The sequence below is a fragment of the Eretmochelys imbricata genome, chromosome 8, assembly GCF_965152235.1.
Source record: "Eretmochelys imbricata isolate rEreImb1 chromosome 8, rEreImb1.hap1, whole genome shotgun sequence".
Classification (NCBI taxonomy): domain Eukaryota; kingdom Metazoa; phylum Chordata; order Testudines; family Cheloniidae; genus Eretmochelys; species Eretmochelys imbricata.
The window spans coordinates 7,078,558-7,096,524 of record NC_135579.1 but is presented as its reverse complement, the minus strand read 5'-3'; the positions used below and the strand labels follow the sequence as shown (position 1 = coordinate 7,096,524).

The 17,967-nt window shown below is 50.3% G+C and overlaps 1 protein-coding gene across 2 annotated transcripts in view; it reads right to left on the bottom strand.

Annotated features, from left to right (window-relative positions):
- CAMK2A (calcium/calmodulin dependent protein kinase II alpha) overlaps positions 1–17,967 on the bottom strand; it is a 68,449-nt gene that overhangs the window by 40,067 nt on the left and 10,415 nt on the right. For both annotated transcript variants that reach the window (XM_077823500.1, XM_077823501.1), the window contains exon 2: positions 13,278–13,372. In XM_077823500.1, the coding sequence (XP_077679626.1) occupies positions 13,278–13,372 (95 nt within the window). The remainder of the gene's footprint in view (positions 1–13,277; positions 13,373–17,967) is intronic.

Genomic DNA, 17,967 nt, shown 5'->3' with positions numbered 1-17,967 from the left:
GCACAGCTGCTTTCCCTGCCGTGAGCTGCTCAGCTCCAGGCCTGCTGCTAGAGCCCGAGGAGTACTGAGAAAGCTGCATGCATGGGCGAAGCAGCCCTGGGGGCATTCTCCTAGCAGGATGGAGGCCCCGGGCTAACTCACAGGAGAGTACAGTTCCACCCGTCACAGCGTAAGTCAAAGGCTGCGAAGAGCAAGAGTCACCTCCAATCACAGGGCTGCACAGAGGGGGGGCTGGGTTCCTCTCCTCCAGCTGGCAGGTGACATGAGCTTCACTTCTCAAAGTCTGTGCTCTCACTGCCTTGTAATGCCCGAACAGCAGGTCAACAGCACTGATGGGAGTAGCGCACGGGTCACACTCAATTCCGTCTCTTCCCCAGCACATCCTCCAGCTACAACACAAATGCTTCCTCGGGTCCAGGCGGCATCTCATTGTGCACACTGTACTAGCGAGACAGATTTCACCTCTTGGATTCCCGCACACTCCCAGCAGAAGATGAATGTGCTGGGACAGCTCCGGCGCTTTCTCACTCAGTTTTTTGATCCTGTGTTTGTACTTTGGGATGGGGAGGTAGCGGGGAGTGAGGCAGGAATAAAGGAAAAGGGATTGGATAGAGCAGGGGACTGGGCACAGGAGAGCTGGGTTCTGTTCCTGTCTCTGCTGGGTGGCCTTGGCCAAGTCATGTCACTGCTCTGTGCCTCAGTTTCCCCATCTGTAAAATGGGGATAATATGATACTGACCTCCTTTGTAAAGTGCTTTCAGATTTACTGATGAAAAACACCATAGAAGAGCTAGGTACCATTATTATTTTGGTAAAGGACCTTGCTTATTGAGAAGAATTCTTTTGGGAGGCATGGAGTGCCCGTGAAAGGAGAAATGATTAATGCAAACAGCAGTTGACTTGACTGGTCATTTTCTACGTTTCCCTTAGCTAGGGTCCTAAGAGAGGATAGCACAGGAGTGGGAGGCAGGACACCTGGGCTACCTTTCTGGTTCTGCCTCCAGTCTTCCTGTGTCTTTTGACCTGTCGTGCCTCAGTTTCCCCATCTGTGAAATGAAGATGCTAATACTTCCCTATCCCCCATAGGGCTAACTTCATTAATGCTTGCAGAGTGCTTTGAGATCCTGAGAGAGACAGCTGTGCAAAGCATTATTAGAAGTGAGACAAAATGGGAACCATTTATCTGAGCTCTGAGGCCATTAATAAATGGGATGTAGACCCAAACAAACCAGGTTTGGATCACTTGACTAATGAGATTTTGCAAAGCAAAACCCCCAGCCCTGCTCCTGCCCATCCCAGTCATTCTGAGATTCAGAATAAATGTCTCTCCCCTCACCCCCAGCTTTTCCTTCTGCCTGGTCCTGCATTTGTACCATCACAGTCTGTCACCATTGAAGTGACTGCAAGGTCACAACTCAGGCGTTTGACAGCAGAGGCGGCCAGGAGGGGGTTGGCGCTAACTAAAGCACAAAAGGTACCGAGAATAAATAGTGAGAAACAAGTGCAATGGATCCGAGATGGCGAGAGGAGATAAAGCAGCAGCCCTGGAGCCTGGCTGGCACTGGACAGAAGAGTTACATCAGCAGTCTGATTTCCCCCGGGCCACCCCAATTTTGGCACAGAAAGACCAACTGTGGGGGAGGGAAGGGGAGTTAAATCTTCATGTCCCATTCAGTCCGTGGCCTCCCTCTAAGATTGTAACCAAAGGCATCAAGCACTCCTGTTGTTTTGCCACCAGGAACGGGACTAAAACAACAATTGAGTCCACATATAGTAGCCACCGAAGGGTCCAGCTATTACTAACTTGGGTACATTTGATCCAGTAGCCTAAAGGTTAAAGGTTTGTTAGTCCAGTAGGAACCCTTCAGTCCAACTATTCACCACTAATGGAATTGTGTGGAAACCTTGAGATGCTTGAACTGTTTACCCCAGTCTGTTTGACTGACCCCGCACGGGGGGAAAGTAAGTACAGCCTTTCCTACCAATCCTGCAGTCGTGCATGTGTTGGGATGGGCACTCGCAGAAAAGCGCTCCGAAGTTATAACAGAAAATCTTTTTATACACACCACAAAATATGCAGCATCAAAACGAGAGGTGCATAACTGAGAAATGGCTGTGTCTGTTGAAATGAGACACCACCAGCCATCAGGTGCCTGGGGGAGTGAATTTATCATTTGCCTTCTGAGCTTCTGATGTTGTCAAGCTATATCCTGCTGTCCTTACTCAGGCAAAGCTTCCAGTGAAGTCACTGAGTAAGGAGAACTGATTAAAAGTGGAGCAAAGACTTCAGAATTTGGCTACTGGCTCCTCTGATATTTACCAAAGAGATACAGACTAAAATGTGGTGGTTTTAGAATAACCTTACTTGGGCCTGTAGCAGGATTTTAACTGATGATCTTCAGCATTAAAAGTAGAATCTCAATTACCTGAATAATAGGGTAGCTAAAAGAGTAGCTCCATTAGCTGTCGGCTGTAATGGACTCTTATCCTCCCTCACTAGAGGGAGACAAAGATGCAACTTCTAGTATGCGTTGCCCATTCTTTGCTATTCAAATCGACATGTGCTGGACAGTGAGGTCAGGAGACAGAGGGTGGATTCTACGGAGATCAGCCCCCAAATCACAAGGCAGCCTAGCACTGGGACAGTACATCCAGGTTGATGGCAAGCACTGAATCCCAGACCATCCGACACTGGAGAATATTTCAGGAAGTGCATATTAGGGAGATTAACTCTCAGTCCTTGAGTCCGGCACTGGGATGTTGATTGCAGGGAAACAGAACAGATCTGGATTTGCGATTAACATAGTTGTAATCCCTGGCTGGAGAATAAGAAGGGAATGGTTTCCGCAAATTCTTGCCAGCTACATTCCAGTGGCTCCTGGGATTCATGGGGTAGACAGACTGTGGGAAGATTAGTGATATACGGAGTTTTAGCAAGGAGCCTGGCCCCTGCATGAAAGGGAGCAGTGGTGATTCACTCCATCCAGCCCCTCAGGGAGAAGAAGTGGTCCTCACAGCCAGCCACAATGACGGTTCAGTTTGGATAAACCCCGAAAGTGCTGGATGCTTATCTGCTCCTTACAGGGCTTTTGGAGCCACAAACGCAGGTTGGAAATCTCAGGAGGATAGATATTTTCTGCCTGCTGTTGAGAACAACCTGAATAAGGGTGGGAGATTTTGACAGACATGGTCCCTATCCCAGCTGAAACCTAGGGCTGGGATTTTCAAATGGACCTAAGTGAGGTAGGAGCACAAATCCTATTGACTTTCATTGCGACTTGAGCTGCTAAGTCACGCAGGCCTTGTTAAAATCCCACCCTAGGAGGGCGAGGTGCATGAAAAGGAAATCTAGCGGGCTGTGAAAGGTAGTCAAACTTCTCCAGGGCTCCCCAGCGGCGTCATCTGAATTTGGAGTTCTGTTCCACCATCTCTCCAGGTTTCATTCTTCGCTGCTCCTCTCACACTACATCTCAAAGCTTCTCCTCCCAGCGCTGGCAGCTTTCCGACTCTGGATACTCCCTGAGCCAAACCTAGCCCCATTCTCCACACCTGCAGGAGCATCAGAATGAAAACACGCGTGGCCTTTGGATGAATGAAAAGGCAAGAAGAACAAGCCACTTCCCCTCCTTGGGCCTCGCATTCTGCAGCTATCCACCACTGACCTGCCTCCCAAGGGTGCCCAGAGGCTTGTTTTGTTAGTGGTTTAAAAGGGCTTTGAGATGCTCAGGGCAGAGGTGCTGCAGAAGGACAGAGAGTTCAGATCAAGTGGGGAAGACTGTGTTTAGCTCAGGAAGGCTAAGCAAGCAGTCTGTAACACACACGCAATATACGGCACCCACTCACCTTTCCAGATACCTGCACAGAAACACCACCACATACACCTAACCAGCAGCAGAGAGACACACCCAGACACTTGCCTGTCTCACACAACTACCTGCATGCACTCACAGCCCTGCAGGTGCCCTTACACACCCAGGCACACACCTGCTTGCAGGTGTGCACTCTCACAAAATCACTTGTCATGCACACCCCTGCAAGCCTGCATAAAGTCTCCTCCTCACAGCTGTGGAGACACCTGTACACTGAGGAATGCATGTCTCCACACTCACCTACATGCATCCCCGCAGACCCAGCCTACGTGTACATAGATACCCACTCCTGGCCAGGCTGCTGCTTGCACCCACTGGCACCCACACCTATGCAACAGACACACAGCTCAGTCTTTGCTTCCTTCCTCCCTCACAGGCCACAACCCTCCAGGAATGTAGCAGAGAATTGGCAGATTTCCTGTTCTGGTTTGTTCAGGTTCTTATAGTGCATCCAGCACCATGGCATTCGACACCTGACAGTGATGCATTAACCAACACAGCTAGCTTGGCCCTGGGTAGGAACTCTGGGTTCAGAGACACACAGGGAGCTGAGAGGGCTCTGGAATTGAGCCGGGGCGTGAGAAGGAAGCACAAGAGAGATGAAAAGCAAAGGGAGTTTCAGTGCAGTTAAGCACAGCATGGGTGCCGTGCTTTCACGTGAGCTGCAGAGGCCAGGAAGGGGGAATTCCTCCTCCTACTCCCAACAAAAGCCGGTGGCATTGAAACATGGCAAGGAGCAGGGAACCTTTGCAAGTGATTTCTGTGTATGGCTGGAGGGGATCTGGATTTAAATCAAAGTCATTGCTTTCAAAGGCCATTGGCTCTTGGGGGTTTCACCTGAGTTGTGTGCCCAGAAACCGCCGATCAGGACACCCCTTGGACGTGGAGAGAGAGAGAGGCCAGATTTGGGGCTAAAACGTCTCCTGACTCAAGAAGCAATGGCTGAAGACACACAGCCACACAACTCACTCTCAGTGTCTAGGGATACTGGGCCTCTGGTATTGCCCCCACCCTTCTGTACCTCAGCAGCAATGTGGGGGGGCTTTGAAGAGGAGCATTCATCAATTCTCATCCCCTTTTCCTTCCCCTCCCCCTGTATTCCAGGGTGATTCGCATCCATCATATGATTCATCCTCATGGGAGGCAGACAGCCCATTGAATTTGATCTTGACCCCGGGGCTCTAACAGTTTTTTCATAGAATATCAGGGTTGGAAGGGACCTCAGGAGGTCATCTAGTCCAACCCCCTGCTCAAAGCAGGGCCAATCACCAATTTTTGCCCCAATCCCCAAACAGCCCCCTCAAGGATTGAACTTACAACCCTGGGTTTAGTAGGCCAATGCTCAAACCACTGAGAGTTAGCAGCTATGCTGCTCCTCCACCTATCCCAGGTACGCTTTGCTCCTGGTAGAGGTCTTGGTGGAAGGATCAAAACTAGCTTCCTGACACTGGTGAAATAGTAGCAGTATCAAGACTCTGCTGGGTGGATGGCTGACAAAAGATGCTGGTGACTTGATCCAGGTCAGCCGGCAGAGTAAGGCTGCAGGCTCCTCTGCGTATTTAAGGATGAAGATGCTGGGCTACTGCTGGAGGGGTAGACCAACAGAAGCCTGAGAAGAGCACAAAGAGGGAACCAATGAAGACACAAAAGTGGGTGGGGAGGAGGGAAGAGAAAGAAAGTAATTCAATCTGGTCTTTCAGGAAGCCCTGAAATCTGCAATGCTTCCTGGCTGGTGGCTTCTCTGCTGCCAACTTCGATCTGCATGGAAAAGCCAAGCATTCAGCCCTCCAGAAGAATCCGACCATCTGCTCTTGATGGACAGTGGCTTGCTTATTTATTGTCCAAAGGATAAAAATTCTGTTGGGGGGTGGGGTAATTAATGCACTAGCCTTCCACCTCCTTTAAATGAGGCTTGTATGAGGCAACAAGACGGGTGAGTTTCCCCTAGACCCTACTGGGTAGTTGTCCATTTCATAAACCCAACCAGCAGCTCCACCTGGTTGGTGGCCTCAATTCAGGGAAAGCCACCTAGGACTGGAGCAGCAGTGGAAGTTGACAAGTCAGGAACAAGGGGCACTGGCAGAGCTGTGCAACGCTCCAGTCCTGGTCTATAATGGTGCGCTGCAAATTAAGGTACGCCACTAGATTTGTATGAGAGTCCAGGTCCGGAGTCGCAGGGGTGCTGTAGGTCGAGACTGAGGAGACTTGGTAGAGCTGGGGCTGGGGGGTCTGGGACAGAAATATTAGGAGGTGCTGCAGATTAGTAAAGAGGTGCATTGGCAGAACTTTGTGGGAGATCAAGCCTGGAATAGCTGTGATGCTTCAGGTCGCGATTGTGGTATATTGGCAGAGCTATGTGTGGGAAGCCTGCGAAATGCTGGTCTATTTTAAGATTTGAAAGGAGATGATTGGGGTTGGGTTCTTTTTACCTTGAGAGAGATGAATAATGGTGCCAGGTAGAAACAACATGAGAGTTTTGCCCATTTTCAGGGCTCTCATTCAGACTAATTCAAAATCACACAGATTGAGGGCTCTGCTACAGGTGACAATGCCCTCCGAAATGCCAGTCAAGAAGAATTCAAAGGCAACTTGATCAGTACTGTGCATTCCCATCCCATCATCTCCCTTTGTTCAACACAGTGCATGCTGCGCCCAGAGCTGATGCGAGGAATGGCTGCCTGAGCGCACACAGCAGCCAAAATGAAAACACAAATTCCCTTTTTCGGCAGCTCAGAGAGAGGGAAACATCTGAGGAGAGGGAGAACACTGCTGCCAGCTGCAGAACTCGATTGCCTTGCCCAGGCTGAGGTGGCACCTGGCCAAACCAAGGCAACTCCCCCAGCCCCTGGTTTCAGATTTGGTGAGGTTGTCTCAGTCAGAGAGAGGGAGCTTTGCTAACCAGCCCAGGACCTGAGCGCTGCATCCCCCGGGCTGGCATCTCAGTGTAGTACCAGATCAGTGCCCTCCTTTGGAAGGGATACTGAACCAAGGTTTCCCACCTCTGGCTGTCCAGGGGGGGAGTTAATGATCCCTTGGCACTTACTGGAAAGAGTAGGGGGTAACCTAGGTGTCCTGGCAAACGCTCCCTCTCACAGCCAAACAAGTCCTCGTGTCCAAGGCTGAGCGCGAGCTATAGCTGAGTGCACAATGGCTGCTGTGTTTGCCTACACATGCACTGCACCTACACACTGCTTTATAAAGTGGTTTAGCACTTTGAGTACAAATTACATTACATAAAACCAATTCTATTTTCTTTACAGTATGTGAATGCCATCCAGTTATAAAATATAATACAGCGCTCCCACTTGGATCAAGTGCTTGGCAATAAATCTTCCCTTGCTATACGCCTTTTGTCCTCTGCCTCCCAGTTCCATCAACAACGCATTATAGACTTTTCCTTTATAACACACAGCTCAGTACATACACAACCGAACATCAGACTAGGCCCCTGGTAGAGAGGTCTGTGAAAGGAACATCACCGGTGTAGCTCTCAGAGGCTATGGTAGCAGATTAAACCTTCAGCTTTTAAGAACCCACAGATGGGAATCATGCATCGACCCCAGTGGGAATGAAAATATAGCCAGCTCATGCTCTGTTGTTCTGCATTATGTATAGAGAACCATAGGGATGCATGCCACTCTGCAGATATAATATAAACCAAATTCATGCCCCAAGGAGCTTACAGTTTTATTTATGCAGCTAACTCGACTAAAGAAATCATCAGCTCTTGAGAGGGGGTGTCGGGGAGAGGGGACTGGTAGGTGGCAACACAAGGGAAAGGGGGAATAAAAGCTCTCGAGAAAACTTTCTTGTCGTTTAAAAGCTTCAGGGGGGCGGGTTGCAGTCATTTGAGTCATCATGTCACTTCTAGTAACCCTACTACAGGAGGCATGTGAGAGGGGAACTCCAGAGAAGAGGGTACTGGAGAAAGGTCAGGCCAAGAAGCACAGCAGAGGAGTGCCTGAAGGGGAGTGAAGTCACTAGGCTGTTCCAGGGTGGGTGGGGTGGCAGTGTTGAAGAAGGCGATGAAGTCTGCGTGGGAGGAGATGATGGGAACATGGAAGAGTTAGCGGGGGAAGGCCCATGGGGGGGAGCAGTAAGAAATGGGAGAGGAGATGCAGAAGAGCTTTGAAGGTGAGCACAAAGGAGTATGAATATGATACAGGAATTACAGCAAGACTGGAGGAGGGGGAAAAGCCATGGCACTGCATTGGGAGAAGAAGGGGACTTTTGCAACGGAGTCTTCGTAGGTCGGCAGGGAACAAAGTGAGGTTTGGAGGGCAACCAGAGGTCATTAGCTTAAAGCCAGACCGGCCTGGTGGCCCCTCGGAAATAGTTTGGAAATCTCAGTCTAGTCCCCCTCACAGAAACCATCACCCCCTTTGGGACTTGGTTGGCATCAGGGCCGTCCTTACCCCATAGGCAAAGTAGGCAACTGCGTAGGGCATCAGGAAATTTGGGGCACCACATTTCCTGGTGCCCTGCGCAGTTGCGTGCTGCTCCGGCCCTTGCTCTGGCTCTTACCCATGCCCCTGCCCGTGCTCCGCCCTGCCTGTTCCTGCCCCGCCCCTTCCCCACCCCTGCTCCGCCCCAGCCCCGTCCCCACTCCCCTGAAGACTGCAGCCAGCCCCAACCCTGCACTCACCACGTGATAAATGGAGTGACCCAGTCCCAGCCTGCTCCGCTCCTTTGGCTCCCAGCCGCGCCGCCGGCGAATGATGGGGGCAGTTTCCCCCTCCCCCCAAGCCCGGGAGCCAGGAGAGCAGAGCAGGCTGGGGCCGGGTCACTCCACTTCCCGCAGGAAGTGACCAGCCCCCATCCACCGCGGCGGCTTGGGACCAGCCTGCTCCCGCCCGTGGAGGCCTGGTGCCCCACACAGCCCCCCCACAGTGGGGGGGCTGCCTAGGGCACCAAAATAGCTAGGGACGGCCCTGGTTGGCATAGCGACAACAGGGAGCAGGGTCGGAAGGGGCATGGAGAGCTAACCTCTCTCCCTTCTAGGGGTGTTTGGTCCCAGAGGCTGTTCTGCCATCAGGGCAGCTGGACCATCAGAAAAATGGAAACCAATGAATCAAAGCTGAGCAGATTTCCCTTCATCCCATCTCCATGGATCATTCACAGCTGCTAAGGTGACAGGAACACGGCTTCCATTACCAGGTGTGAGATCCAGGCCACAGCACCCCTTCCAATGCCTGCACCCCCAGACTGTACAGTGCACCTTCCCCTATGCAGTGTGACCAGCTCTCCCGTCCATCACTGCTTAGTCCAGGCTAGGACTTTGGGTGATCAGGGCCAAGATTTTCACAAGAGGCCAGTGATTTGAGCTGTCCTAGTGTTTGGCTACTCAACCTGAAAGGTTTCAGAGTAGCAGCCGTGTTAGTCTGTATTCGCAAAAAGAAAAGGAGTACTTGTGGCACCTTAGAGACTAACCAATTTATTTGAGCATGAGCTTTCGTGAGCTACAGCTCACTTCATCAGAACCTGAAAGGGGCCTGATTTTCATAATTGCTGCGTGCCTGGCCCCGGGTGAACAAGTCCTGTTAAGGCATCTCAATTTGAGCACCTAAAAATAGAGGCACCCAAAATTATTAGCCCCTTTAGAAAATCTCAGCCCCTCTGTGTAGTGACACTAGGCAGCGCAGATTGGCTTTAGGCAGCCTGGAAGCCAGAGAGAACCACGGGGGCTGTCTGCGTCCAGCAGCTTCACTAACGAATCCCTTCCATTCGTTACTGCTGAACCTGGCCTCATGACTCCCAGGAAGGACGCTCAACCCTGCAAAGCAGCGGGGCTTCGGAGAAGGCGCTCGCTCTTCTGTGAACAGCTTGCCAGCCACGGAAGAGGACTGAGGGGTACTTTCAAAAGAGCGAGTGTCTCCACGGAGAGTTATAGCACCCTGCCTAAAACATTTGGGGATGTCTGCAGTGCAGCTCCGATAGCCATATCCCAGCTAGCTTTCACCTGGCTAGCTCGGGCACCGGTAGCCGCGGCGCAGGCCGCAGGAGCACCATCACAACGCTGGGTACCTGCTCGGGGGCTAGCATGCATGGAAGCTCGTGCTGCCCTGGCTTCACCATTCCAGCACCAGATTAAAGCCAGCTCAGGGTGTGTCTGTGCGAGCTTCACCCACCCGCTGTGATTGCAGAGCAGACACATCCTTGGCCTGTAGCGAGCCCGGCCCCTCCAGGTCAAAGCTGAGACCCTGGAGCTGACGTTGTCACTTCCAGCTCTCGTAGACATATATGCGCTAGATCTCATCGAGCTAATGGGCTGAACATAGAAGCACGGCTGTGACACAAGCCGCAGCAGGGGCTAGTTGCCCGGAGGACGGACCTACAGGATCGTCCTCGGGATGGCTAGCTGCTGCGGCTACAGTTCTCTTTGGACCGTGCTCGCTCAGTCGGGGCTAGCGCGGGTATGTCTGCTCCAGCTGCAAGTTACACTTCCCAGCCCCAGTGCCGCCATGCCCACGGTCACAGTCGCCATACGGATACATACACGATATCAGTCGCGAATGCTTTCCGTCCCACACCTTTAAAAGTGACAGCGGGCCACTACATGCCATGGAAGAGCTGGCTCCATGGCATGGCCCCATTCAGCTTGGGGCAGGCAAAAGCAAAAGATGAAGACGGATGAAAACCTTTTAATACAGCTGGTCAGTAGCAGGGCAAAACATTCCAGGGCAACGAAGCTGCCAGGCTCACCCAGGTGGAAGGTCTGCTCTCAGTCTGCTTTCAGGGCCAGAGAGCCATGCAGAGCAGCAGGAGATTGTCAGGGACTCACAAGTTGTTATGGCTGTGAAGAAAAATGGTTCCTACATTGTTCTTGACAGTTTCAGCTTGGGGCAGGCAAAAGTAAAAGATGAAGACGGATGAAAACCTTTTAATACAGCTGGTCAGTAGCAGGGCAAAACATTCCAGGGCAGCGAAGCTGCCAGGCTCACCCAGGTGGAAGGTCTGCTCTCAGTCTGCTTTCAGGGCCAGAGAGCCATGCAGAGCAGCAGGAGATTGTCAGGGACTCACAAGTTGTTATGGCTGTGAAGAAAAATGGTTCCTACATTGTTCTTGACAGTTTTGGGTCTCGGAGACCCTGACGATCCCTTGCGCAGCCAGTTCCACCAAGAACAGCAACAATCAATTATGCAACTTTTTGCAGGCAATTTGCACCCGTGTGTGTGGCTGGGGACAAAGGGGGGGGCAGGGGGAGGAGGAAAGGCGGAGGGGACTGCATGGAACAGCAGCTGGGACCAAATGCAATGAGCCACGCTCTTCTGTGGAAGAGGTTTTCCACTCTGCAAAGCACAGCCGTTGCCCATGGCAGGCTACAGGGGCTAAGCAGCAAGGCGGCTGTGACAGGCACCTCTGAAGAGAACTGGGAAAGAGGACATGGGTGGAAAATAAAATAAGTTCTTTTCCCATTGCTGGCGGGCCATGTTTCTCAGGGCTTTTTGGATAGAGAGAACAGAGGGGCTCGGGGGTGGGGGAATTATTGAAGGGTTTGATCTCTCCTGCTAATATTCTCACTCTGTTTATCATCGGCAGCAACCTGTGGCACCTGTCTGAGGTCAGTGCATGGTCACTGCTCCCCTGGGTCTGATTCACTTGGGGCAGCCAGACACAGGCTGGTTGCGGGTTGTAGCAGAGTCCCCAAGTGGAAGAGCAAAGCATGATTGGAGCCCTTTGAAAAGAGAGGGTACCCTTAGGGTGCTGGCTAGAAAATAAGAATGGCCATACTGGGTCAGACCAATGGTCCAGCTAGCCCAGGAGCCTGTCTTCCAACAAAAAAGAACAGGAGTACTTGTGGCACCTTAGAGACTAAAAATTTTTTTAATTTATTTGTTAGTCTCTCAGGTGCCACAAGTCCTCCTGTTCATTTTTGCGGATATAGACTAACACAGCTGCTACTCTGAAACCCATCTTCCAACAGTGGCTGGAGCCAGATGCTTCAGACAGACTGAAGAGAACAGAGCAATTATCAAGTGATCCATCCCCAGTTGTCCAGTCCCAGCTTCTGGCAGTCAGAGGTTCAGGGATACCCAGAGCATGGAGTTGCATCTCTGGCCATCTTGGCTAAAAGCCATTGATGGACCTAGCCTCCATGAACTTATCTAGTTCTTTTTTGAACCCAGTTATATTTTGGCCTTCACAACACCCCCTGGCAATGAGTTCCACAGGCTGATTGTGTGCTGTGTGAAAGAAGTACTTCCTTATGTTTGTTTTAAACCTGCTGGCTAGTAATTTCATTGGGGGAGCCCTGCTTCCTGCGTTATGGCAAGGGGTAAATAATACCTTAGTCCCTAGTCACTTTCTCCACCCCCTTCATAGTTGTGATTACTCCTTAATATGGAGGTTCGCTAATGAGCACCTCCCTGTCTACGGCCACCACGGCCCCCAGTGACATGGAAAAGGCATCTTGGGACAGCACTGAGGAATGAAGGTTAAAGTCTACATCTGTTCGGTTATAGCTCTCCTGTTTGTATCTGTGCTCTGTGTCTCCTTCTCTCATTACTACTGAATCTCCCTCGGCCACACTCCCTGCTCTCACCTGTCCAGGCCCTTTTGCTCTTTGGTACTCTTCTGTGTTTGCTACTCCCCCAGCGCTGGCTGTGTGTGTGAACGAAGTTACCTGGCAAAGACTGACACGGAGCAGCCACGCTGGGTGCAGAGAGGGGCTTAGTTTCTGAGTTCAGCTGGCTAAAAAAACCATCTAGAAATGCCAACAGACTCCTGGCCCAAGCTGCAGCGAACAGGAAGCATCACTGCTCAAGGCCTGATGGCTGCTTCGCCACCGGGAAGGAAACAGCTCCACAGGCTCGGAACCACACTTCAGAGAAACTGAAGTGAGAAGACGATTGCAGAGGTGGGGAGAATTCCCACGCGGGACAAAAGCCATCACCACCACTCAACATGAGGCTCCAGAATTAGCTCCACGTAGAAGGCCCAATCCTGGCTGGCGCTGAATGTTCCCCATTCCCACTGAAGTCAATGGGAGCTGTGGGCGCTCAGCCCCTGGCAGGCCTAAACCCACAGAGCTGGAGTGTTAGTAGGCCGGGGGGCTACCTCAGGGTATGTTTTTCATGCAGGTAAAAGCTTAGCGTGGCTAACTGGCTTTTCTGTGCTCTGCCTCTCTTCTCTGCAACTCCCCATTATCCAAATACAAGCTGGATCCCCCCTCGCATCATGGCCCCAGTTCCATGCTGATAAAGGGGATTCAACTGTTCAGGAAAACATGCCCATATCTCTTCCTTCCTTCCTGCAGTTCCCACCCACAGAGCAGAATCAGCAGGAGGTATTAAAGGTTAAGGCTCACCTTGGTCCAAGCAGAGGAGGCGTGAGGTGGGCAAGGGCAGTGGAATCAGTGGAAAGGCACCTGCTCCCAGGAGGTATGCCACAAGACTTCAGCGCACTTACCTCTGGCAGTGAGCTTCTTGGTGTTTATGATCTTGGCTGCGTACTCCTGTCCCGCCAGCACCTTCACGCATCTCCGGACGATTGAGAAGGCACCTCTGGGGGAGACAAGAGCCCAGAAAGAAAGTGAAAGGGGTTGGACTCAAAAGGAAAAGCAGGAGCGCCACACGGCACCTGCCAGCATTGGAGACTTGAAAACAGAAACACATGTATGAACTCTGGACAAGGAGGAGAGTTCTGGAGGGACAGACTCAATAGTGGTAATTAGCATGATTGGAAAGATAGGGATTCATAGATTCATAGAAGGTTAGGGTTGGAAGGGACCTCAGGAGGTCATCTAGTCCAACCCCTTGCTTGAAGCAGGACCAATCCCCAATTTTTGCTCCAGATCCCTAAACAGCCCCCTCAAGGATTGAACTCACAACCCTGGGTTTAGCAGGCCAATGCTCAAACCACTGAGCTATCCCTCCCCCCCGATTATCCTGTCCAAACTGAGCTAGATGGCATGGGCAAGACTGTTAGGAAAACGCTCCCATCCTGAGAGCTGATTCTGGGAGGGCAGGGACCAGGGCTCTGTCAAGGCTGAATCCCCACTCTGTCACTCCGAGTGCAGAAAGTGGGGGCCCACAGGGATTCTAAAAATTAGTACTTGCCACTCCAGGTTTCTATTACACTTCCAAGGTTACAGCTTTTCTCTGACCTTGGCTTGGTAAATGCTGCCACCACCCAAATGAAAAAAAGACAACCTTGGACCCAGGCAGGAACACTTGGGAATTCCTCCCTGTGAGGTACCCTCAAGCCCTTTCACCCACCTCCGGGGAAGAGCTGAGAAGGAAAACAAAGGAAATTAGCTGTGCTACCAGCTAATCAAACAGCATATGCACAAACCACTTAGGACACCAAAAATCCAATCCTGTTCTTAAAAAAGGTAAATTTTATTAAAAACAAAAAGAAAGAAAATACATCTGGAACTTAGGCTTTTGCTAGATTTTAAAAGAGCAATTCCAAAAATCAAGCACTCAAAATAGCTTTCTTGGGGGTTCAGCTTAAAAGGTTATAAGAAAACAAAAGCATTTGGGGTTAGCACAGAGGTGATCCACAAGCCAAAACAAAAAAATCAACCTGATTGTGCCTTACTAAACATTTCCTATCCAAATAATTCCTTCTAGGTATGGAAGATGAATTTTCATACCTGGTTCAAGCCTTACATAGCATTGCTGCTCCATCCCTGCAGCCCAGAGAACAACAGACAAACGGAAAGTTTCTTTCCCAATTTTAAAAGTTCTAGCCTTCCCATTGGCTCTTTTGGTCGGGTGCCCACCCCTTTTCTTTTACCTGTGGTTTGTTAACCATTTACAGGTATAGCAAGCAGAGAACAGACACCAAGAGGGATTTTACAGCTAACTGGCTGGGTGGGTATCCATCAAAGGGAGCTACTCCCCCCATCCCCTTCATGTATCACAGGCTCTGAGACAAGCAATTCAGTATTAGAAAAAAGACCAGTTTATCTCCCCTCTTTTACCTGGTTTGCTGGAAAGCTCAAAACCAAGTACATTTACTGGACTTTTTTCACATTTTCTTCTCTCCCAAAAAGGCCAGTCTTTGATTGGTGGAAACCACTTTCTGTCTTATCAAACATCTTGCACTACAGGTTGCAACCTTTGTCAAAAATATTGACTTAGGAAGGGGTAACAGAAATGAAAGTGGCTTTTATTCACAAACTAATTGTGGCTGCTTTTTAGTCTTTTGATTGTGCTTTCTACCATAAAATTACTGTAATAATACACATAGGCAGATGCAAACATGGTATCAAAAACCCAGATCAGCAACAGGGAATTTATGGCACAAGAAGCCCCTTCCACTAGCAAACACTCAGAATCCACTCACGGAGAAGTATCTATTACAAGCAGCAGCTCACAGGGTATTTTAAGATGATGGATGAATGAGTAAATGTGTCTTGGGATCACTTCATGAGTGAGTGTGTCTTGGAATCACATGTGCATTTCAGGGCCAGGTAGAGGAATCTACGTATGGCATCTTGGGAACACATGGGCAGGTTGGTGTGTGTGCGTCTCACTTGGGCACACGTGGGTACTTCAGCTTGGTGAATGCATGTCTGGGGTGAATTGTGGGTCATAGATCTTCAGATCACAATTGAGTGAATGAACATGTGTGTTTCCTGGGCGCATGCAGGTGACTAGTGAGTACATGCATCTCACGATCGTGCACGTGTATTGTGGGGGATGATACGAGTGGGTGACTGAGCATATATCAGGTATTTCAACCTTAGGTGCCGTCCATCACACTTGGTCTGCCCTGCAGCATCCTCTACCGTTCCCGCCCTTGGTCTCTCCAGAGCGGAAGCCGTGTAGCATGTTGAGCAGTGCCAGACTGCGTGGTACTTTTATGATGTGTATCTATGTCCACTTGGCAACAGAATGAAACCTGCCAATTTCATTGCACTTGTGGTCCAAACGGATTCTGAACCCAGATCTTAGCTGGGAGCTGCAACAACTCGTACGCTCTGTGAATCGGCACAGAGGGGACCTGCCACACACACTCACCAGTGGGTTACAAAAGGTTAATCCACTCGTTCCCAGCATCACTGAGCCCCGCCTCCTCCAGTGAAAAGCCCATCTGTAAACAGGGGGACCCACGTATATTTGGAACATAGTGAATGGAAGCCACCAGCGTGGAGAAGTGCTGAAGAGTTTGACAAATGACTCTCTTACCCTGGCTGCCACAGTTCACTAACAGCTTGGACAGTGCTCTATGCCCAAGGAGGTGATAGGTGAGCAGAGTTCCCTCTCCTTTGCTGAGAAGGGGACAGATCCACATGGCATTCTCCTCTTCCTGCCTCCACCCAAAGGGACCACAGAGCTCAGCACTCAAAGAGCTTTTCCAAGACACTGACCTCACTGTCCCTTGAAGCAATGAGCAAAGCAATATTGGAAACCGAAGTCCATCAGAAAACTGAAACAGCATCTCCCTGAACCATCACCTGAGCAGCCTCCCCTCCGTGTGGGATGCAACGACCAGCAACCTCCCTAACAGCTCAATCTTGAGTCTCTGCACCAGATTCTGCAGTGTGATTTTGGAACACTGACCCAGCTAGACCAACAAACTCATTGCACTTTAGGAACACAGTTTGGATTTGAGCACCGTCTTTCCAAGCTGCAAGGCAAGGCACAACCCCACCCGCACCAGGCCTGCTAAATAGGAGCTAGGACTCTGCATTTAGTGATCTTTCTGCCAGATCCATTCAAATCAGTCAACAATCAAAAGCAATCCCCCCTCCTGCCCCCCTTCCTTCCTTCCATCTCCCCGCATAAACGGGAAAGGAATAAAATCAGGAAACAGGCTCTCTGCTGAACAATGATGACCAATTGATTTTCCCGGTGGGAGAAGGAGGAGGTAGGCAATTTGGGTTTGAATATGAATCTTTAGTGAAATGGGGAAGCAACGGGGTGCGAGAAGCTGCAGTAAAGAACTTATTGAAATCCCAATGGAGAAGCCAACCTATGCACCCGGAGCCACAGCTGGAAAGTACTGCTCAGGGTCACGTGGCTGCGGCCAGCAGGGCTAGCCACAGGAGACTCTTCTGGAGGGGTTTGAAAGACGAGAAAGCCAAACAGGAACTTTTCCTGCCTCTCTGTCTTGTGGGAGCCTGAGATTTATTCTTGGCCTCTGTAAGATCTGATTTCAGAGTAACAGCCGTGTTAGTCTGTATTCGCAAAAAGAAAAGGAGTACTTGTGGCACCTTAGAGACTAACCAATTTATTTGCGCATAAGCTTTCGTGAGCTACAGCTCACTTCATCAGATGTGTACTGTGGAAAATACAGAAGATGTTCTTATACATACAAACCATGAAAAAATGGGTGTTTACCACTACAAAAGGTTTTCTCTCCCCCCACCCCACTCTTCTGCTGGTAATAGCCCATCCAAAGTGATCACTCTCCTTACAATGTGTATGATAATCAAGTTGGGCCATTTCCAGCATAAATCCGGGGGGGGAAGGGAGGGAGAAAACCTGGATTTGTGCTGGAAATGGCCCACCTTGATCATCATACACATTGTAAGGAGAGTGATCACTTTAGATAAGCTATTACCAACAGGAGAGTGGGTTTGTGGGTGGGGGGGGAGAAAACCTGGATTTGTGCTGGAAATGGCCCAACTTGATCATCATACACATTGTAAGGAGAGTGATCACTTTGGATGGGCTATTACCAGCAGGAGAGTGGGGTGGGGGGGGAGAAAACCTTCTGTAGTGGTAAACACCCATTTTTTCATGGTTTGTATGTATAAGAACATCTTCTGTATTTTCCACAGTATGCATCCGATGAAGTGAGCTGTAGCTCACGAAAGCTTATGCTCAAATAAATTAGTCTCTAAGGTGCCACAAGTACTCCTTTTCTTTTTGTAAGATCTGAACTATTCTTATCCCCAGAGCCTGGAGGGCAAGGGGTTTAACTGGAATGTGGGGGGCAGAAGAGAGAGAGAGGAGTAAATGCTGCATTTCATGCTGCATTTCTCCACTGAGGGGCCGCCCATCCATTCTGGGTCCTTGAGGCTCCCTGTGTGCATTTGTCTTCATCACGCCTGCCTTCCTGGAAGTGGGGGATTTGGGCACCGTTTGCTGCGCCTATTTCCACATCAGAACCCCACGCTCTGGTACCTGGATGGGAAGAAATC